General features: G+C 42.8%; 1 protein-coding gene across 3 annotated transcripts in view; it reads left to right on the plus strand.

Annotated features, from left to right (window-relative positions):
* The window catches only part of smpd3 (sphingomyelin phosphodiesterase 3), a 67,244-nt gene that overhangs the window by 31,423 nt on the left and 12,321 nt on the right, over positions 1–23,500 (plus strand). Inside the window, exons 2-4 of one of the 3 annotated variants that reach the window (XM_084060458.1) lie at positions 6,594–7,319; positions 10,520–10,771; positions 11,137–12,376. In XM_084060458.1, coding sequence (XP_083916584.1) covers positions 7,018–7,319; positions 10,520–10,771; positions 11,137–12,376 — 1,794 coding nt within the window. In that variant the 5' untranslated portion in view covers positions 6,594–7,017. The remainder of the gene's footprint in view (positions 1–6,593; positions 7,320–10,519; positions 10,772–11,136; positions 12,377–23,500) is intronic. The other 2 variants (XM_084060459.1, XM_084060460.1) reach the window with 2 other exon arrangements.

Genomic DNA, 23,500 nt, shown 5'->3' on the forward strand with positions numbered 1-23,500 from the left:
TTACCAGGCTAAATGAGTTGCCCCCAATTCATGGAATTGTGTGTGTCTCTTATATTTCCTAATGAGTTGCCCCCAATTCATGGAATTGTGTGTGTCTCTTATTAGTGGATATCGCCGGTGTCAGGCCGAAACCTTGTATGTACAAAACTAGTGTAGTCATTATTAGTCAATTAATACCTTTCATTGGTTGAATATTTACAAAACCCACTTAGGGACTATACAGTAGGTGAACATTTTTTAATCTTTCAAAACTTTACAACAATAGCACAAATAACATATCCACAAGCTACTACACCGCATAAATTCGCTATTTTGGCTACTTTTGCATGACACTGTCATATGCAAAACTATAAAATAGGGAATTCATTTATGAAAAAACATGAAACATGGAGACACAAAGTTTCTGCCCGACAGATGATTGCTTGTCTGATAAACAACGTGAAAGTTGCTGGATGTTTTTGTGGTTAGTTTACAGATAATCATTTAATATTACAGTTCAATATATATTACAGGTTAAAATGTATTGTAGAAAAATATTTACCTGAATACTTGTTGACATAGGTTTGTGACCAAACGAAAAACTAAAAAACTGAAACTAAAATATTGCTAGACACAAAGCCAAAAAGTCAGTCAGCCTAGTTAAAAATAATGACAATTTATCATTTGTAAAAAATATATATATATTTGTTTTAATTAACAGTGCCCACACACTTTGTTAGCAGAGCACCATTTGTAAAAATGTCATTGATACACTGGGACCACTTCTGTGTTTTCATCTCTTTGTACTGTAAAATAGAGTATTCTCTTGTGTGTCATTTAAAGCAGGCAGCGAGCAGATCATCAACATTAAAAGGGCACTTTTGTTCAAAATCAATCAAAAACTGTATGGGCAATTATATATATACACACCCTCGGGCATCTCTTGAACTTAAGAGTGTAGGTTTATGTGTGTACTGGTAAGTGGATTGAATATACAATGCAATTCTGAAGAAACCTCCACTGGAACTAAGAGAGAGGGGTTGGTTGGAGGAAGAGAGGAGTGTAGCCACAACTGTTCTCTGTATAATGTAATTAATACTAAGACAGAATTACATGTTTGGGAAAAGACAACAAACAAAAAAGAAAGAAACAAGAAATGATGACTGCCAGATGACTGCATGCTTTAATTTTTCTCTCTTACGCAGCTCGTATGCAGAGGTGTAAAGTAACATTTACTCAAGTACTTTACTTAAATTTTGTCCTATATATTACTCTGTGTCACAGTGATTTGAACCGACGGCAGGCGTGTATAGTAGCCATAGAGGCGAGAGGCGTGTCTAGTACCCATAGCTTGGGAGGACGAGACCGCCCGTTCAGAGTATGGGAAAATATCCCATTGGCTTAAAGGACGGCCAATGATTGAAAACATGTTGCGAATATGTCGAGGATGTCTAGTAGGTCAGTCTCTTCTTTGACCATCGTGCTTTGCAAGCAACTGGTAAAAAAATAAAAGGATGAGGAAGCCTCAAAAATCCCTCACTGGGTGGATGTGCTTGAAGGTTTGCAAAACACATTTTTTTAAATCAAGCTCATATTATCGAACCTGGGTAGATCTCGTGGAAGTCTGTTGAAAGTCTTCCTCAACAGGAGATGTCATATTTTCTCAGACAGATGAACACGTTTTGCCAGTGATTGAGTCCATTTGTGTTCTTTGCAGCTCTTGTGAAATGGTGATAACGGAGTAATAGTGCCATTATTCTTAGCTGTAGAAGAAATAATGACACTATTTGAATGATCAAGCTGAGTGTAGGGTAGGGTTTACTGCCAGCCAATTGGACATCTCTCTCTCTCTCTCTCTCTCTCTCTCTCGTTTTTTAGCTTTATCAGTAACACCAGTAGTGTGTTCAGCAGAATGGTTGCACATATTGGCAGAGCCAGCAGAGGGTCCGGATAATTTGTGACATCGGTTCAATAGCAGTGACTACTGTGGCCATTTCCCCTCCCTGCATGAGGTCCCTGCTGATCGACTCAGCGGGAGAGAAAACACAACTCTGCAGACAAGATAGCTTCTGACAGTAGAGAGCATGTGTTTGTGTGCACGTGCCTGCATCTGTGCGTACATGCGCGCATGCATGCATGCATGCATGCATGTGTTTTCTGTGCCTGTATGTTGTGTGCACATGCGAGTTTATGTGTAATTGTGCATTTTATATTATGCATACATATATATTATGCATGCGTGCATATAGTCTGCACAGAAATGTCCACACGTGTGCAGGTCTTGCAGTGAAGTATGTGGGTTATCACTGTGATGTGTTTGCATGACATTCTCTGGGTTCTTTTGGTGTCACAATGAATTTGTCTCTCATCAAAATCTAGTGTGTATGGGTGTGAATTATGCACGGAACATTTCCACATAGCCAAGCTTTCTATACTCAGTTATATGTAAAAAATAAATATATATATATATGTGTGTGTGTGTGTGTGTGTGTGTGTGTGTGTGTGTGTGTGTGTGTGTGTGTGTGTGTGTGTGTGTGTGTGTGTGTGTGCGTGTGTGCGTGCGTGCGTGCGTGCGTGCGTGTGTACAGACAGACAGACAGACAGACAGACAGACAGACAGACAGAATATATTGCCAAATATCTTTGACAGACAGACAGAGAGGGGGGGAAGAGAGAGGCAAGGAGGGGGAGAGAGAGAGAAAGAGAGAGCGAGGGTAGTGCTCTCATTCACTCATTCTTCTGTCTATTGTCTACTTGTTGATGTGAAATGTCTCTGTCTGGCTCTAACTCACTTTCTAATTTCCTAAATGGATGCCCAATGAATATCCGGTATAGCAACAATTGTTTAACCCATTACCATCACATCCAGACATATTAAGCATATTAAATATGAACACAAGTTATTATCCTGATTCCAGGCCTGAAGCAAACAATCTGCTCATACAGCAAGTTGACATGCCTGCCATCAGGATGTCAGATAGATCAGACAAGTATGTCAGGATGTCAGCAAGTCAGTCAATCAGCCGGTCAGTCTGTCAGTCTAAAGACCTTTTCGGGCGGTCAAACCTGCAGTGTGCAGCCAAACATGCATGCATAAACTCATCAATTCAGCCAATCCAACTGGTGAATTCAGGTAGCCGTACACTATCTTGGAAGCGATATTTGCTATTGGGGGTATATTTTCTTGATCAGTGTTTTCCCCACCACCCTCCATTGTTTAATCTGTGAGGGTATCCCATCGGCATTCATGTCATCTTTTCTGAATCGTAGGCACTGTGGCAACACCAAATATCTTTGATATTAACATAAGCCTTTAGTCTCTTTCGCTGTATTCAGCACCTCACAGGAGCTTTCAAACAAAGTGAAACCAATGAGGAGCAAGTGAGACAGTAAGCTGCGTTTAAACTGAACTGCAGAGGAATCAACTACCGGTAACCATATTCACAGGAGTCTCTCCAGGGACACATTATGATGAATGAAATGTACATTGTAATGTTTGTGGGGACAAATATCACACACCTTTTAACCCATTAAAACCGGGAAAGCATCCGTGTCATTTTAGATTTTAGCGTTGGCTATTCAAAAAACGTGTTTGAAAAATGTTGAATCATTTTGATTTAAGAAGAAGTGTGAGAACTACTGATGTAGAAGGCATTTGTAGATTCGGCCTCGGGTCTTAATGGGTTAAAAGAGAACAAACTTATCATGCACCACATAAGGCCTATTTTAAACTTTCGAAATGTATCTTTACAGATGTTCAAAAATATTATTAGGCTACATTTCAGAAATCTTTAGAAAATGTGTGTGTGAGTTACGTAAATGTCCTCACTACATAATGTTAAACGTTTATCTAACTTGTTCTATTTAAAGACTGACTTCATAACATCAAAGTGAATATGGTGAATACAATCTAAACATACATGTTTATTTCACTTGCTGCATTTAAAGACTAACTTGCTCAAATTGAATACATAGAGCAGTGGCAAATTAAAATATACACACCATAATCTCTGAATAACATTGATGCTGTGATGCCCTCTGTAATCCAGTGAGTTGTCACTTAGTTCTTCTCATGCTGGAGTGAACAGTTCAGCAACCGTTTCAGGCACTGACCCCCAAAAATAATCATATTTGAACTGAGGACCCCCCAGCCTGATAAGCACTTGGAATGTAGGAGTTGAGGCATAAAATGTTTAGTTCCACAGATAAATATTGTGAAAATAGACAATCTACAATTTCACAATGCCTTGCTTTGCGAGGCGTTGAGAGCTTGTAGATAGGCTCACAATTTTGCCTCTATCTTCTATTATTTGGCAGTTTTTATAGTATAGTTTGTTGATTAATTTTGATGCAGCAATGGTAATTTTCTTTTCTTTCTTTATGAGATATTAAAGAGGTCTTAAAAGTCCTTAAATTATCACTTCACTGTCATCTGGGGACCTCCCAAACATCACGTGGGGACCCCCTGGGGGCTGGGGGTCCCGACCCACAGGTTGAGAACCACCGTTTTAAATGACAGCCCACTGCTACTCACTCACTGCATCCTCGCACTAATAATCAATCCGGCTATATCCTAGAGTTTGTGGCTATATCCTAGAGTAATGTGTGCACATGCAGTTCAGGTAGGCCACGTAGTCAAGCTTCTAGCTCTCAACATTTTTGGGGGCCATTTTGTTTTTTTTATTTGGGGGGAGCCTTTACCTATTATACTATACCAATTTCACACCAGACATATTAGCCTAGCCCTAGAAGGATGTGATAGGCTGTGATATTACATGTATAATTTATTACATAATACAGCCCATTCTATTGCCCTCCCGAGTCATCGCAGCGTCTTGTAGCGCTGCCTTTGTACTCACCCAGTAATTAACTGCTGCGAATACAGCTCTGGTCATAGTTTCATATCCATTTGAAAGTTGTGGCAGAAAACATGTATTTATTGATATATCTCTCTTTTCGAGATTCACACATACAGCATTCTCTGTACACAACCAGGCGGCATTGACTGCAGCACTGAACATATGAAAAGTTGAAAACTTCCTTCAATGAATGCATACGTATGGGACACACTAATTGACAGGTGTGATTAATTACCCCGCACCAGCCTCAACACACAAAGGAATAACCGCTGTTTGGTTGGTTCACGCTTGGACCATATGGTCCATGGGGGCCGCTTTAGGGAGGTTTCCTACGGAGATGTCATTGCAAAGTGGTGTTGCTGTAAGCAGATACTATTGAGTCATTGTGCGTTTGCCACAGGGGTGAAGTTTGTTGGCTGTCGGGGGGTTGTCCTGCTGTGAATGAGCCCCTCTTTGCCTTCTTACCTATATGTGATAATGTCTATCTAATACTGTACCTGCAAATAATCTCTGTCTCAGTGTGTGTGTGTGTGTGTGTGTGTGTGTGTGTGTGTGTGTGTGTGTGTGTGTGTGTGTGTGTGTGTGTGTGTGTGTGTGTGTGTGTGTGTGTGTGTGTGTGTGTGTGTGTGTGTGTGCGTGCGTGCGTGCGTGCGTGCGTGCGCGCGTGCGTGTGTCTCTCTGACTTTCCCCCGCATATCGAGAACCGTCTTACTGATCCACTTCAAACAACATTACTGGCTGGATTGCTAAGGAACCTGCTGAGTGTATTCATGTTCCATTAAGGATGACCCCTAACCATTTGAGTAATCTCATGACCTTTCCACTAGCACCTCCCTTTGGCCAAAATGTCCAGGTGACTTTAAGGAGCAGCATAGCCTCTAGGGGGCTGCTAGCAGGGCTTTCTTAGGCATAAAGTTTTTTAGCAGTGCAGTTGATGGGTTTGGAAGTTTGACACACAGCAGGGGAATCAGTGCAGCTTGTGCTGGGTTCAGTGGCACCCTTTATTTAAATGCTTGGCCAATTACAATTAGGAGCCTGGAGTCTAAAGTATGGCAAAATGTGGAATAAACTTTGGAGGTCTTTGGAAGATTCACTCTTGGAAAAAGGTTTCCAATGACATGGGGCTATCCTGCCTGAATCAGGCCCAGATTTCAGATTTTTGTGTCGAGCTTGGCAGGAACCATTGTGTTGAATGCCAAGCTGTAGTCCGCGAACAGCAATTGCACACAGCAGTTACTTCCCGGTTTGATCACTGGCTTAGAGTTGAAGTATCCTTGAGCAAGACACTTAACCCCGAACTGCTCCCCATGAGCTGGTTGATGCCTTGCATTGCATGGTTTCCTCTGCCCCCTGTGTGTGAATATAATGCACATTGTAAGTATCTTGCATGGTTTCCTTCCTGTCCTCTGCCGTTTGTATGTGAATGGAACGCAGATTGTAAGTGCTTTGGAGAAAGGCACTATACACTGTAAATGAATGTCTCTTTACTGAATGTCTCTGATACTATGTATCTGAACACTTATCAGTACACTAATGCAGTACTCTGCCCATCAGGAAATCCTATCAGGACAACAGACTGTAGTAATCTGTGTCAGTGAGTGCACACAATTGTGGGAAGTACTTATCTGCAAGCATTTGGGGACATTAGGAAATTGACATGGTCCATTTCGGTGGCTACACTCTCGCTTCACTGTCACACAAGTGATCTTCGCTTTGACTTACCCCCTTCATCTCTTCCTGTTTCTCTCTTTCCAGATCCTGGGTACGATGTTTCATAGCCCTCCTGTGTTGATGTCAGCGCAGTTCTGATCTCTAATACATCTTCAAGAAGAAACACCCTCGCCATGGAAACCCCCTACCATAAGACTGTAGCACTCCACCCCTCCTATAGGCGACAAAGCTGCTAAGGGGCGGGAGAGAAGGAAGAGAAGAGAAGAGGATTGGCAGCAAATGGAAAAAACACCTAAATCATGTAGTATACCTTTCTCAGAGTCGGGGGGAGGGTCTAGATTTGAGTTTTAGTTTAGTTTATTTATTTTGTGTTTGTACCATCTTGAAGCTGGCCCATTGTTATTTATATTCAGAGAAAGAGACAGTGTATGTTTATGAGCACGTATAGTTGGCGTGAGTGTGTGGTAAGGAGAAAGTGCTAGAGAGACAAAGAAAGAAAGAAAGCGATATGGTCCTCCATACTTCCCCCTACTCCAGTGCCTGTCTGCACTTCCTGGATGGGTTGTCATGGATCCTTGTATTTCCCTGCTACTGGCTGCTGGACCGTATGCTGGGCTCCTGTGTGGCCACCTCGCTGGAGAAGCGGCGACGTTCGCAGGAGCCCTGCTCCTTCGTGGCACTGTATGTGCTCGTCTCTGCTCCTCTCTACCTGCTCCTCTTCCTGCTCGCCCTCCCCTTCGCCTTGCTGGGTTTTCTCCTCTGGGCTCCCATCCAAGCCATCCGGCAGCCCTACGTCTACACTTACCATAGGTGAGTTCTTATGTAGCATACTTTATCTATCTATCTATACAATATATGTGTGTGTGTGTGTGTGTGTGTGTGTGTGTGTGTGTGTGTGTGTGTGTGTGTGTGTGTGTGTGTGTGTGTGTGTGTGTGTGTGTGTGTGTATATATATATATATATATATATATATATATATATTACAAACATTTCACCGCTTAATAGCCAATCTATCCCCCCCCCCTTTTCTTTTTTTTTTTTAATTTTACAGTAGGCTACTATTATTATTTTATTGTTTTATTCTTCCAAGTTATGTCAGAGATCATACCCCAAAACGTTGCACACAGCCTCTTCCCTGTATTGGTTTCTTCCAAAAGTTGTACAGTGGCAGCCACTTCTGGAGGAGATTTGGGTACAGCTTAACAGTGTGTTTTTTGTTTTCTGTGAAGATGAACATGTGAAAATGAATCAGAATCAAATGTATTGACACATCACAGGTTTACAGGTGTTTAACAGTGGGTGAAATTAGTTTTTGTGCAAGTTCCATCGTTTTTTGTTGTTTCCAGAAAGAGAAAGAAAAAAAGAAGAGGGGGAGGGACTGTGGGAGCAATGGGGAAAAGAAAGAATCAAAAACAAAGGTATCAATATTGCAGTTAGTGATACACTATTGCAATTGAGAGATATAGGTGTAGCTGTCTCCGCCAGGCCGAAGGCATGGCCGAGACGCGTTTTTACCTAAAACTGGACCGATCGGCGTGAAACTTTGCACGCACACTCCCTCGAGGTCACTCCCTCGTTTTTCACATCAGCCTTTTATAGCGCAGAGAACACATTTCTTGATATTACTCCTACAGATTTAGTCCAAACATCACGCAAATGGGTACACATTATCTCTATAGTCATGTGATCAAGACAGATCTGTCCGATTTTTCATGTTCCATCCTGATTGGCGAATTTTGAACATTGTTGGCCCACAATAACCTATACCTGACCTGGCGGAGGCCTGAGCACTTTTTCTAGTTTGCTTTTGCTTTGCAAGTTGGTTAGCAGCTAATGTTAGTAGTTAGTAGTAGCCAAGCTGTCTTTCTTTATCAGGATGGGCAGTCATAATAAAGGAAATAGTTCTATATATCGGTGATTCCCAACTTTTTCCGGATCAGGACCCACTTCTTGAAAGTGTCCACCAACCACCCACTTAACACGGCAGCATTTCCTTTTTTTTAAGTTCCTATTTATTTATTTTCACAGTTTTAAAGAACAAATAGTATATGACTTTTCTTTATGAATGTCATATTGTCAATTACATTTTTGTGTTTTTCCCATTATTTGGGGCCCCACTTGCAATATCCTCACAGCGTTTCGAAGTGGGCCCTGGCTCACAGGTTGGGAACCACTGTTATACTATACTGGACCTTGTGGGCATCTCAATGTTAAATTGACCATTTCCAAAATGTACAAAAAAATAAGAATTAGTAAAATTGTCTGAAGTAATGTAAAGTATTAATGATTTTGTACGTGCTTGAACATTTGATATTTAAGTCCTAATATTTCTACAATTGCTACATATGAAGGGGGAATTTAGGTCTGATAATGATATATCATGCATGTTAAAATCATGTGTATTTTACATTACTTCAGACCATTTTCCAAACTAGAGGTATAAACTGATGTCATTAGTATATGCCCATACCCTGTATATTGGCATGCCCAAGGGTGTATTGGTTGGATCGGCGGTTATGGCACCATGAAAATCGGTCGGTCCCATGTACAGTATGCACATGTGCATAGCAGTTGGCTCTGTGGCTCTGGACTAACAGATCTCCATATATGCCTATATATGGGCATTTTGGGTTTGTTTATGGTTATGTCTGAGTCATAGAGCACCGAAGTCTGACGTCACTGCCACTAGAGGGCGCTGTTCCACTGGTTTGTGGCTTTATTTTTTGTGTTGAAATCCCCATTTGGGAATCTTAGATCACGTCATATAAGAACTGTGTTCCAAACATAAACACACCACCCTGGCGTTTCTGTCAGGGGGGTGGCTCTGCATCGTTTATGATATTCATTCATATTTGATACAGCCTGTTTCTGGCGAAAATGGAATTAATTCTGCCTTAAAAGTCTTAAGAACTACTGCTTCCGGGTCTGAAATCACTGTCCCTACAGCAGCCGCGTTCATGGGAAATGTTGTCTTTGGGTTGTTTGACTCGTTTCTAGTGTTTATATTGTGTTACTCTTTGGGTAGTCTCGCGTCACCAGACAACTATTCCACAATCTCTGAATGCTATATAGAGTCTGGAACTCCACTTCCCGAAAGCTGTGTAACGGAAGTTGTTCAGACCGGAAAAACATTCGACCAATCACGACGCGGTGCCCGCGGACCTGTAGTCCCAGTGGAAACAGAACCGAGGCGGAAGCATAGTCATAGGAGCGGTAGATTCATCTTATTTGTGCGAGGATTGTTTATCACAGAAAACTGAGAAAGGTATCATGGAATTAACGCCGAAAAAACTGTGAAAGAAGACACTAGTAGACATAAACGATATTTATGAGATTCGTTGATTCCAGTCGGACTCCTATGCGCCACTGCACAATGCTAAAACGGACGTGGGTAGGGGAGGGGCATCCGCTTTCCCCTTACACATTATCAGAGCTTCCGAGTCCCAGACTGTATGCCAGAAACATTTGTAAATTGTGGGAGGCAACAGTCTGGCCACGCGAGACTACTCTTTGGGTAAATGTGTACATTTACACCTTCAGTCGATGCTTCATATCCATATGAGTAAAAAATCGTCAGGGTGGTGTGTTTATTTTTGGAACACAGTTCTTATATGAGGCGATCTAAATTTCCCCAATGAGGATATCAACACAAAAAGTAAAGCCATGAACCAGCGGAACAGCGCCTTCTACTGGCAGTGACGTCAGGACTTCGGTGCTCTATAGTGACATGCCTATATATATATATTAATGGCCGTATCGGGTTTGCTTATGGCTACGTCTGAGTCATAGTGACATGTCTACAGTATATATGGGCGTATGGGGTTATGTGTTATGGTTATGTCTGAGTCAGAGTGACGTGGCCGATTCTTTTGGAAGAAAATGACAATTTAACATTGAGGTTCCCTATAGGAATCCTGCCTAATCATACTAGTGAGTGAGGTGAAGCCGTCTTAGTGGCCTTTAGATATCAAAATGTGTTTCTTATTTTGTTGTGATCTCACCTCCCACAGACCAGAAAAGCACCAGGCAGAGCAGGGCGGAACGGGGCTTGGAGGGTCAGGGGTTGGGGAGTGGAGGCCCCAGGGCAGGAGCTTCTGCTTTTGCACTGCCAATGTGTGCCTGTTGCCCGACGCCTTGGCAAGGTTCAATAACCTGTCAGACACTCAGAGGAGGGCACGCGAGGTGGGGAAGAGAATCCGGAACGGTGCAAGCCGCCCACAAATTAAGATCTATATTGACTCACCTACCAACACCTCTATAAGGTAGGAGAACTCACTCTCAGTTATTTTTTAGCATTTATTAGATGTGCAGTTTCTTGTAGAAACTTGTAGCAAATGTACTTATCTTTGCCTGATAGATCTTTGAAAGGTCATTCATTAATATGTCAGCAATAGAGTATGTTCTTCTTTGTTGTGTCTTTCTTTTTCTTTCTTTCTTTCTTTCTTTCTTTCTTTCTTTCTTTCTTTATTCATACCTTTAATCCTTTCCTCCTTGATTTTTTTTTTCCTCCTCCTTCTTCCTTCTTTTTTTACTTGTGTTTCCTTCCTTTCCTTTCTTTCTTTCTTTCTTTCTTTCTTTCTTTCTTTCTTTCTTTCTTTCTCTATCTCCTTTCCATCCTATTCATCAGTGCGGCATCCTTCAGCAGTCTTGCCACAGGTTTCCGGCGTACCTCCTCTCTGGATCAGCGTCCCGACCACATGAACACAACCAACGGCCCTGCCGAGACCGAGACCGAGCCCCTCACTGAGTGCCCAATCCACCCCGCAGGCGCCCCCGACTGCCCTCTGCACAACTCCACCGGGGACCAGGGCTCTGGAGAATGCACCCTTCACTCAGACGGAGCCGACAACACAGCGGACTGCCCCCTCCATTCTGAAGGGGATCGCAAAATCTCAGACTGCCCTGTTCATATCACAGGAGAGCTCCCAGACTGCCCCATGCATCAATCAGGGGTCCAGAGCAGCCCGGGCCACCATGATCCATGCCTCATGCATCACTCAGGGGTCCAGAGCAGCCCAGGCCACCAAGATCCATGCCCCATGCATCAGTCAGGAGTACAGAGCAGCCCAGGCCACCACGACCCATGTCTCATGCATCAGTCAGAGGCACAGAGCAGCCCAGGTCACCATGATCCATGCCTCATGCATCAGTCAGAGGCACAGAGCAGCCCAGGCCACCACGACCCATGTCTCATGCATCAGTCAGAGGCACAGAGCAGCCCAGGCCACCATGACCCATGCCCCATGCATCAATCAGGAGTCCAGAGCAGCCCAGGCCACCATGATCCATGCCCCATGCACGAGGAAGAATCCCAGGCAAATCCCTCCCATGACTGCCCCGTTCATGCTTCGGGAGTTCAGATCAGCATAAGTGCTCCAGAACCGGACCCCGAGGAGGACGAGGCAGAGACGGGGAACCACCGGGATATGGTGGCTTCGCGCGAATCCCTCACTCGGGGGGATGGAGCGAGGGATGTAGGAGGAGGAATGTACTCCAACAACACTCTGTCTCACGTGCCACGCACGTCTGTCTTTAAGCGTCCAGGACGCAAGCGCCGTCACGGTGATGATGGGTTCGACCATGAAATCTCTGCCTTCTTTCCTGCCAACCTGGACTTCTTGGCGTTGCAGGAAGTATTCGACCACGCGTCAACGTCACGCCTACGGCGGCAGTTGCATCGTTACTTCCCCTACGTGCTGAGTGACGTGGGTCGGTACGGATGGAAAGGGTGCTGCTCCAGGTTTAAGTTCCTCAACAGTGGCCTGCTATTGGCCAGTCGGTATCCAATCCTCGATGCGCGTTACGAGTGCTATCCCAACGGGAGAGCGGAGGATGCACTGGCTGCCAAGGGAGCCCTGTTTGCCAAGGTGAGATGTGGCACATTACACTTCTACCCCCTTATTACAGTACATATACACATTGCTCATATGTGGCTGCCTTTCACTTCTTGGTGTTGCAGGAAGTATTCGACCACGCGTCACCACATGGTGGCCTGGGCTTCCAGAAAAGTAGATTTCTGATCACATGAATCTCAATTATGTTAATTGCCAGGTATGTTTGCACATACCTGACTGAACCGGAGCTGAATATTAGTGCAAGTCTAATATTAGTTTCAGCCTGCGGCTAACCTTCCATCATCTGCCACACCATTCACCAAAGAAGTAATTGAATCTTTTCATTATTATGTCTATTTTCGTTATATGACATTCACTTATTCTGTGTTTGTGAAAGACAGAGACAGAGAGAGCTGAAATGATTTAAAGACCCATCAGCAGTCCACCTTAATTAAATTATATTAACATCGAAAATATCCGGAATCGTATTAGTCGTCAGCCAGTCAAGGTTTCGACACTCGCACAGTATATTACATTTCAGTGAGGCACAGAAACAAGCCAGTATGTCAAACTGTATGTCAAACTAGCTGTGTTCCCCTGTTGGTACTGTAAAACAACTGTACTGTGCTGAAGATCATTGGACCATTGTAACTGGCAGCACTGGAAATCATGTTGTTCATGTTGAATGCCATGTCATTCAAACATGAATTGGCATTCATGTTTGAATGGTAATTTGGCCGGTACACCTTATGGCTAATTTATTCAGCACTTTCAATAGGAGTCACTCAACAAAATGCTGCCTTTTCAACTGAAATTATAGCAGATGGATAGATAGCACTAAAACCATGTTTGATAAATGATAAGGAATTTGCAGTGATTTGGTGCATGTGACTGATGTTGGCTCAATGCTCCAGGTGAAGTGTTTGAGTGAGCATCAACCATTGTCCATGCATGGAAAGGAAACAAGAGCAGAGCAGACCAAGTACAGACTCAACTCAGGTCCTTTTTACTCAGTGTAGGGGGTTGAAGTGGTTAATGATATGTGGCATTAACGCGGCTTCAGGTGACAACTACACATACCAAAAAAAGATAGACGCCATGCAGGACTCAACTTCAAGCGAGTGGCTACTGTTGTATACAATACTAATGCAGGAAATATGCAGCATAAATTAATTTCTGTTCAAACTGATCTCCACAATGGTTACAATGTGTCATTTAACTTGTACAGGATCAGGATTGATGGATGCAGCAGTTGGTTTTGTAATTGCAATTCCTCTCTGTCTACAAAAACATAAGCAATTCGACCCACCTCCTTCAGGAGGAACAGAGATGTGATGGGAATGCAAGCTGTAATACTGATAATGTGTGTGCGTGCGTGCGTGCGTGCGTGCGTGAAGTTATGCGTGCTTGTGTGTGCTCGCACATTAGGAATTTTGACATTCACTGAGTTCATTAATCACCCACCTGGTGAGGCTGGCCGTGTGTGTGTGTGTGTGTATGTGTGTGTGTGTGTGTGTGTGTGTGTGTGTGTGTGTGTGCGTGTGTGCGTATGCGTGTGCGTGCGCGTGTGCGTGTGTGCATTGTACTGTAGCTCTGAGCTGTTGTGTTAATATGCTTGCGTGTGTGCGTGCCTGCCTGCGTGTGTGTAATCAAGTGTGTGAGCGACTGTACGTGCATCAGAGCACAGATCTATCCCCCCTATGCATCTGGGCAGTCCCAGGGTGGTTGATGTGATAGATGTAGTTGCCCTAGAGAGCCATTTGGTACATTTCATCTCAGTCTGCAGAGCTGTCAAAGGCCTCCTGTTAGCCGTGTGCTCCCGTACAGACTGTCACTCCACTTTACAAGCTGCCCTCACATCCTGATGTTGCTGTCCGCTCTCCAGGGTCATTCCAGGTCGCTTCAGCGACAACTTGGCAACCTGCCAACTGGCCGGGGCGCGTCTCGTTGCAAAGCACTGATCCCTTCAATGTAATATAATTCCATATTGCGATATTGGGTTGCGCTGCCTCAACTTTATGACTGCATGCCAGATGGCAGGGATGTGTTGCAAATGAAGCTTTCAGCCTAATTCGTGCTTCAACTGACAAACGTTTTTCAGATGAGAATACGTCATTTTTGTCGCGTGACCGCCGCTCGACAAAAGCAGGAATTAGGCTTTATAGTCTCAGCCTCCCTTTGATATCACATAATTTAGTATTACGTCTCATTGCCCGCCTTTGTCCCAGCTAGCTATTGATGTACCTGCTGCTCTGGATTCCCTTCCCCTAGACGTTTTGGCAGCATTCCAAGATTGCGTTCTACTGTAGTTGTGAGCATTTGCTTTCCCTCAATCGACCTTTCTTTGGTCATTCTCTTGCTCATTACTACAAGGCAGTCTGACTGCTTTCCAGCTGGCTGGATGCATCAGGTACTATGATTCTATTCTCATCTATTATACAGTACCTGATGCATCCATATACTGTATATACAGTACCTGATATTCATGCTCTGACCCTCTATTTGCTCTTAGATCAAACACACGTACATGTAATGATGACTTGTTGTAGTTTTTTTTAAAGAAATGCGTCTATGTCACTACACCATTAAAATAATGTAAGATGGGGTGGCCCAGGCATGGTAGGCCTACACATGACTATTCCAATAAGCTAAAGTGACTATGATATTTCCTTCTCGCTGTGTGCCTCTTACAGTGAACATGATGTGACGTCACATTATGCATGCCTGCCTGGAGATGCCAGTCATACAAGATATCGTCAAAAACACATTCAGGGAAGTGGGATTGAGACCAGTCATGTACAGAATGCATCCATGAATGCATGTCAGCAGTGTTGAGGACATCATTCACTCACCAGTTAAATTGATTTGTAATTTTCTTAATATCATTTTTAATAGAAGGGAGAGGCTTTCTACTAAATGTTTACAGGTTAGGGGTCATTGTACTACATTACAGTAGATGTTGAAGTCTGTTCTTTAATTTATTTGATATCTAACCCTGGGCATACATACTGTACAGTAACAATCTCCCTAGAGCATCTCTCTGAAAAATGGTCAGTAACAACTAGAAATGTCTCATGAAGAATTGAAGAGATATTGATTGGGGCAAGGTAGGTGGATGGGATGAAACCGTAAAGACATGAGTTAGGAAGAAGAGAGATGAGAGAAATCTGAAGAGGAGAAGTCAGAGTCCAAGAGAGGAACACATTGAGAGAGCATTAATTAAAAATGTGTCCCTGAAGGATGTGCCAGTACCAGCTCAGTAATTAAACTATCCAGTCCCAACATTTATCCCATCTTATAATTATTTGATACTTTTTAATACATTGTGGAATAAGTGCATTTTTGTGCGTGCGTGCATGCATGAATGCGTGTGTTCGTGTTAAACACAAAACAGGGGCACATTCAAATCTAGTTAGGATAGAATGGAAGCAATGGGAGAATGTCCCTAAAGCTACCATTACCTTTAAATGACCAAGAGGACCTCACAATTGAGGTCAACTCAATATATTGACACAAACTGCTTCCCTATAAAGGGACGAAGTGACTTTAGCCTGTGTCTTTGTCAATAAAAAAGCCTATTCAGTCATTGACCCAATGTGTGCAATACAACATTATAGTCTTTCATATTCCTACTAAAGCCTGATTTATACATTGTCATACAATGGTGTTGTGTGTCAAAAATAACGAATCTACAAGCTCACAACGCTACAGATACGTTGTGAGTTTGTCGATAGGCTATTTATTTTAGACTGGTTCTTTTTGTCACATCTATTCAGTTACAGGCTATTATAGGCTTTATAGCTCATTAGTTCAGTAGCGCTAAATATTGTAATGATTCCGCCTGTCTGTCTGTCTGTCTGTCTGTCTGTCTGTCTGTCTGTCTGTCTGTCTGTCTGTCTGTCTGTTACATATATGCATGTTCACAGTAAGATTCCTATTAATAAATTATGAGTGTAAACATTTACCAAAAAGGACCTACTGAGGTTTATCTTACTGTGTATGTCACTTTGTCCACACATTTGTCCAGTGACTAGAGGTTGCTGAAAATACCAAAACAAACTGGAAAAGCTGAAGCTGGAACAGAGCTACACCACTCCAATTGTTTGCCGTCAGAAAGTCTCTGAAGGAGTCAGGTCTTCGTAACTCATTCTAAGTACCCTGTTTTCTGAACATCTCTTTTTTTTCTCCTTTTTTTATCCGCTATAATGTTGTTGGCTCACTCAGCTTTATCAATACAGGTTAAATATGCTTTCTGTTTTCTACAGAATTCCAATTAGCTTTTTGATCGTTTTAACATACAGTATTTGCACAAAGCAGCGAGACATATGCTGTAACTATTGAAGCATAGATAAGCCCCTGAAATATTAATACAGGACTGCATACAGAGATGGGGAGAAGGAGAAAACAGGAGGGAGAAGAGACGTTGAGAGAAGGAATGGGGTCACAGATTTGTAGAGAAAGAAATGAAAGAATGAAGGGAAGGAGAGAGAGAAGAGAGGGATGAAATGCTGGAGGATGTTGAAGGGAAACAGTTTGAGAAATTGACAAGAAGAAAGTGAATGATAGCCAATCAGCGATAGAGTCTGGCCTGGTCCAATTGTCATCTGACCTGTCTGGTACTGGTCTAGTTCTGGTCTGGGTCTCCTTTAAGCTGAGAATAATTTGCTATTCAAAGGGATAGTTCAACCCCTAAATAACTTATTTTCTATTAATTAGTCACCCCATGGAGACTTTGAATTCATGGATATTTTTCGTTTTTGTAGCATTCCTAAGCCAATTACTTTTACCAGCGGGCCGGTAGGCAGCGTCAAATTATTGGCTTAGGAATGCGACAAAAACAAACAAATATCCATGAATTCAAGTCTCTATGGGGTGACTAATCGGTGCTACGGAGGCCCAGAGTGGCCATAGAGAGAGAAAAAAGTTATATCTTTAGCAATACTATTTTGAGTATTCAATACAGTAAAAGGTGGCCACAATATTGTTTCTTTCCACCCCTCTCTGGGGCTCTGTACTGTTCTGTTCATTTCTGTTCTGTTGGTTAGATAGCGCAGTCATTCCATTTACAGCACAATAATTAAATTAATGCTGCAAATCTCAGAGGAAAAACTTGTAGCCTTTGGGTGGAGCGGATTTGCTGAATTCTAATGTAAAATATGACCTTTGTGTTAGGTATTTAAGTCAAGCTAATTGAGCTAATGCTTTATTGTGGCTTTCAGCATTTTTCATTAAGAGCTCTGCAAGCCAAAACAGCCATCCCATTATTAGCTCTCAGTTTCCATTTGGAAATGGATTTGAAACTCCTTGCTACAGTGCAATGCAGTAATATTGTGGCAAATTTACCCTAAAGATAAGCACAGGCTCATTTGTTTTACTTTGTGCAATTGTGATGTATTGTCAACTGAAACAAGTTTTGACGCAAGTTTAAATTAAGCGTTATTTATATTGAAAGTAAAATAACTAGGATTTTCCTTAAACTCATAGACTCATACAAAATGAATCCCTCTCAATCATCACTTATGACCTACTGTAATAGAAGTGTGTGGCGCTGTCTGTATCTGCAGAGAACCTTCCCTCTGCCTGTATTTTCTTATTTTACTTTGTTAAGGAGTCAGACGTACTGGGCTTCAACCTTTGGGCAGTAGATGTGTGCTATTGACCTTTTTCACAGCAGCCAGATTGACATTTAGTTGTGTTACTTTCTTCGCAGGTGTCACAAGTGATACTAATTAAGGTTGTGTTCCATTCAGGTCAAAGGGAGTCAGGGTGCCACTATTGTGCATGTTGACTCACTGGAAAGGCTCTGCTATACTAAATGGAACAGAGCCTTAATTAGTATCATTGGTAACACCCAAGGCTATGATAGATAGAATAAGATATGGACAGTCTACGGGCTAGTCAGGCGCCATTGACACGCATGGGAGGCCAGCGTGATAGTGAAATGCAACCCAACTCGAGCAGTGGTCACTTTGAGTGACAGTTGGGGCAAACGCTCGCCCCAAAACATGTTTTACGATTCTGTCCCTATCGGTACATAACTCGAACGGCACTGAGTAGGCACAAGCGAACTTCGCAACGTTCGGCATGGCAACTCGCTCGCTTTAGCTTGCTCGGTGGTGCCTCTCGTGGCTCAAGTTCCCTGAGACTGCACGCCTCCGTCGCGGTCCAAAACTATACTTTAATCACGGTGCTCAGTGCCGGCAATCCAACGCTTAGCAAGGCATGCCACGAGACCAGTTGGAGCACTAGGGTTTTGGGCTGTATTAGACTGTGAAAATGCCCCCACTGTCCCCTCTGGGGGCGGAGTCCTTGTATTCTCGTTTTTGCATTCAGCCATCGCAGGGCGGCAGGGCGGGTTTGGACGAATGTAGCTGTAGAACAATATTACGCGGGAGGCCAAATTTGATCCAGAAGTTCGGTGAAATTCATTGGAGTCAACGACAGCCAGCTGGGCCAGCTTGTGAACAAACACTATTTCTGAACGATTGCGTCCTTTGTCAGTTAATCAGTTCAGGAATATAAAAGAAAACATACAGTATCACAGGTTGTTTTCAAATTAACTTTTTTCTCCGATGTGCGCACTGTACGTATCATTTTATTGAGGCACCTAAACAGCGCTGTATCGTTTCTGGCTCAGCAGTATCACAAGATTTGGTTGTCAGGCTGTTTAAGTTATATTGTTTTTACCAAAATCAAATCAAATCAAACTAGACAAACACCTGCACTAGCCGAACATTATCGTGTGTGATTGGTCAGTAGTTCAAGGTGGGCTAGATTTATTTTGTTTTGTTTCCAGATTCTGCCCAAGGCTGGACACCTCTGTAATCCCTCTCTGAATTACCATAAACACAACCTGTCACCAGAAAAAAAAAAACTTCTGTGACATATTTGCCAAAGCGCAAGAAAACGAGTGGAGATCCAGGCGGTAAAACGTTAGTTCCTGTGCTGGCTGTGCGGCTTGTGGGCAGTGCTGGTTAATTTTGTTTGACTTAGGCTGCAGTGGTTGGCTCACTGAAAGAAAACTGCAAGCAAATTGGCTGCCAAGTGGGTCAACCATCCTCCTATAATTCGACAAAGCTCTGTGTGGTTGGTGAGGTGGTGAGCCCAAAATCTCTTCTGCCCGGTTCTCCTCAGTGTCTGGAGCATTTGATCTGAATTTGCACACAGCCATTCCATTCGCTTTCCACAACTGTCAGCTGTTTATTAGCGTTTTAATGTAAAAGAATGTTGCCATGGTTACAGCTGCCCAGCTGTGGGATGGCCCTGCGAGCTATGGGATGAATGATCCTGAGATCCTTTTCACATGCAAGACCGCAACAAACTTGCTCTCCCAAACTTTATAAGCATATAGGCTACTGTCTGTATAACCCTAAGTTTGCAAATACTTTTGCCTGCGCACTTCACCGGGTATGGACTAGTAGACATACTGTAAATACGAAGATGGTGGACGCCTCATTGGCCATCAACATCAGTTGTGCATAAGTACCTTAGACTATAACTTTTTTCTATTTCATAACCATTAATGTTACTACTTAAGATAAGATGTTTTGATGTGAAAACCCAACTTTTTATTTAAACAAAGTAGGGATACATTGATATGCCATATATCGGTATCCGACGATATTTGCCTCGTTGACTGCCATCGGCTGAATTGTTATATGTATATGCCCAGAATGTTCATATCGTTCAGTGCATCCCTAAAACAAAGTATCCTATATCATAACATAACTATATGTCTGACATTTGTATCAAACCAAACTGTGTGAAAATCAGTTGAGAATTCAGGAAGTTACTGTATGATGAGAGACCTCCTGCTTCAACAGACAACATGGGGCATACAATACATGCAATAGGAGGCACGGCTCGACCCACATAATATGGCGGCTCGATGATGCACCGCTCCAATGAACAGCAGTGGCCAATGAGGTATCTATATCTACGTGTCTATAATCGATGGGGTCAACCACGTACTTCTTTCCTATTGGTTGACAATTTTAGGGGGGCTTTTCTGAGCCTTTATTTGATAGATATTGTGGAGACGGACAGGAAACATGGAGAGATAGAGTAGGAGAGTGACATGCAGCAAATGGCCCGGCTGGGACAGCGACTCACTGTCAGGCTTTAGACCGCATGTTTTATGCTCTCTAACCACATGCTATCGGGTCACCCAAGTTCAGCAATGTTGACACACCGCAACGGGAAGCTCCACCCCTTTGCTCGGATAGAATGCATGCTTCTGACACGTACTGTAGGCTATGTGTGACCGACTGTGCCCTTAAACTTGATTGCGTGCCGGTCTAATAGCTGATCTACATGCTCACAATGCATCGCAATTAAACACGTTGTGAGATTGTAGATCGTCTATTTTCAGCACAAGACACTGGTGTGTGACAAAGCATAATTGAGTTTAGTAGGTGTCAGGTAGTGGTGCGCTTCTAACATTAACTCTTTAATTATAGCTGACTGCATAGCAATGGTCAGGGCCGGCCAATTGGAAGTGGATGGGGGGGGAAAGGAGGAAACTAGCAAGAGGAGGAAGACGAATGGGAAGTACAGGAAGGTGGATCAGAAGAGCTGTCTGGATCCAAATCTTCATTAAACCATTAACGGACATAATGACACAGTCAAATGTGCAAAAGATGTGGGAGGAGCAAGTTTTGTGCCAAGTTTTGTTTATTTTCACGCGTGGGCAGAGTTCCTGCTTAGATAGAAGAAGAATCAGAAATACAAGAGGTACTGGCAGCATAGCTGTCCAGCAGTGTTGCCATGTCTGGTTATTATAAGCGACTTTGGGCTTGTTTTTCTGTAAAGTCAAGATTTGTTTTGTTAAAATGTTTCCAAAATATTCCACGTTCACTTTTTTTTTCTTTTTCTTTTTTTTTGGAAAATAGCAAATAACTGTGTGCTCACATGCGATGCGACGCGTTGTGAGCTTGAAGATCGGCCTATAGAGTCCCTTCTTTTAGGCTTTGACCTGGTTGCTTATTTCTCCTGCAGAATCTGGCAACACTGCTGCCCAGCCCCTAATTATGGGGAGGGGCTTAGAGTATGTTAGGACTGTACTGTGTCCCTGCCCTACTTCTGTCTCTAAACTAGTCCTTAATGTTTTTTTTGTTTGCCACTTAACTAACCACCTCACAATCACCATCTCTCTTTCTCTGGAACCCTATACTCTACCACCCTATACTCTGCCACCTCCTCATCCAACCTGAGCAGCAGTGTGTCTCTCTCGGTTTCTTTTTATGGCGTGGCTCAGTCAGGAGGCGAGCCGTCTAGAAGAGGATCTGTCTGTGTGTTTTTGTTTGTTTGTTTGTTTGGTTTGTCCATTTGTTTGTCTGTCTGGGATTCCAGCAAACCCGCTGGAATGGTCAGCGACAAATGTCATGTGCACGCTGCCAGTGGGCCAAGAACATACCTCCATGCCTCATTTTTATGGCATGGGTGCTAGCCGTCTGAGAGAGAGTGAGAGAGAGTGAGTAAGTGTGTGCCAAAGTTCTTGTGCACACTGCCAGTTGGCCACAGAAATACCTCCACTAGTACTAGTATGTGTTTTTACTTTTTTAAGTATTTAACTTGAACGTTATCATGGAAGTCAATGTGGATACTAAGGCAGTCTAGGCCTGGATGGATTTTTCTTAAAAACGTCTTTGTGCTCAAAGGGTCTTTCTTTTATACCTGAAAGCATGTCTATGCTGATGAAGGCCTGAGTAGCCGAAAAGTGTCGGTTTGTTCTTTAATTTATTCTTTAATTTACCGCTGCTGTGGTAAATGAAAGAATTCAAAGAAAATTCACCTTGTGAGCAGACTCACTGAGAGTCTGCACCCGTCTGTCCTTCTCTTAATCAATTGACAGTATAGAGAACGCTCAGCTCGGGACTTCTGTCCCCTAGTATTTGGATGCTCTGACAGTACTGAAACGTTGCCCAAATTATTTCTATCTATCTACCTATCTATCTATCTAATCTCTGCTCTCTCAATATCTTTCTCATTTCACTCTATCCTTTTCTCTGTACTGAGTGGTCGTACTCCATGTCTGAAGGACGTCTGAGTGATTCTGTTGATGCTTGATGCTTGCTGAATTTACTGTTACTCTGCTCACACATACTCAGTAGGTACTTGCCGACTATATAGAAATGTAGAAGGTCTATGAAGACGTAATAATGCTAATTAAAAAAACACGTATTCCACTGAGATTGATTAGTTTGACTCAGAATTCAATCAGGACACGTTGCTCTAGATAAAACCATGTATTGCGATGATATTTCGTTGTATTTCACATTATTGCTCTGCTCCTGTTATGCTCTAGATTAGAAGAATCCGCGCAAGCATGACCAGACTCTGATATCACAAACTCCCCCCAAGCAGTGTTTAAAGATACGCAGTTATTAAATGAATAATATGAACTCTTCACAGTGCAGAACAAAAGATACTGAAATAATAAGGAACATGACACAGTTCATTATGTACAAACCCACATGAATGACATGCTGATATAGAGAGGACCTAAATGCTACGACAGGAGGAGGCTGGTCAGGCGGAGGGAGCTGCAGTATAGTGGTACATGTGAGATATGCTGAGCATGTAACATGTAAGACCACCTAGATCAGTGATTCTCAACCTGTGGGTCGGGACCCCCAGGGGAGTCCCCAAATGATTGTGGGGGTCCCCAGATGATTTGCAACATTGTTTTCTCACTCAACAGTAAACAAAACAGCATACAGTATACAGTAAGTTTATACAGGGTATCTGCACATTTATAAAGTGACAATTTAAGGACTTTTAAGACCTTTTTAATACTGCAAAAAAATGAAAAATAATAATAAAACATTTTCAAACATTGGCCAAATTGTGAAATATTACGTCTATTTTCACAAAATGTATCTGTCGAACAAAATGTAATACCTCAACTCCTACAATGCCAAGTACTTGTCAGAGTGGGGGGTCCCCAGTTCAAATACAATTTTTTTTTACACTCTCAGCCCCCCCCCCGATGGACCAGATAGACACACAATAATTCCACCACCAAGAAAGGAAAGACAGTTGCAATGGCAATGATAGATAAATACAGGGACATGATGTATCCTGCACAAACACACACACCTCCAGTTGTGCTTATTTTGGTTAATCAAAGCACAAATAGTTTTATGAAACTGGAAC

This window comes from Gymnoscopelus microlampas (genome assembly GCF_963454915.1).
Source record: "Gymnoscopelus microlampas genome assembly, chromosome: 6".
Lineage (NCBI taxonomy): Eukaryota > Metazoa > Chordata > Actinopteri > Myctophiformes > Myctophidae > Gymnoscopelus > Gymnoscopelus microlampas.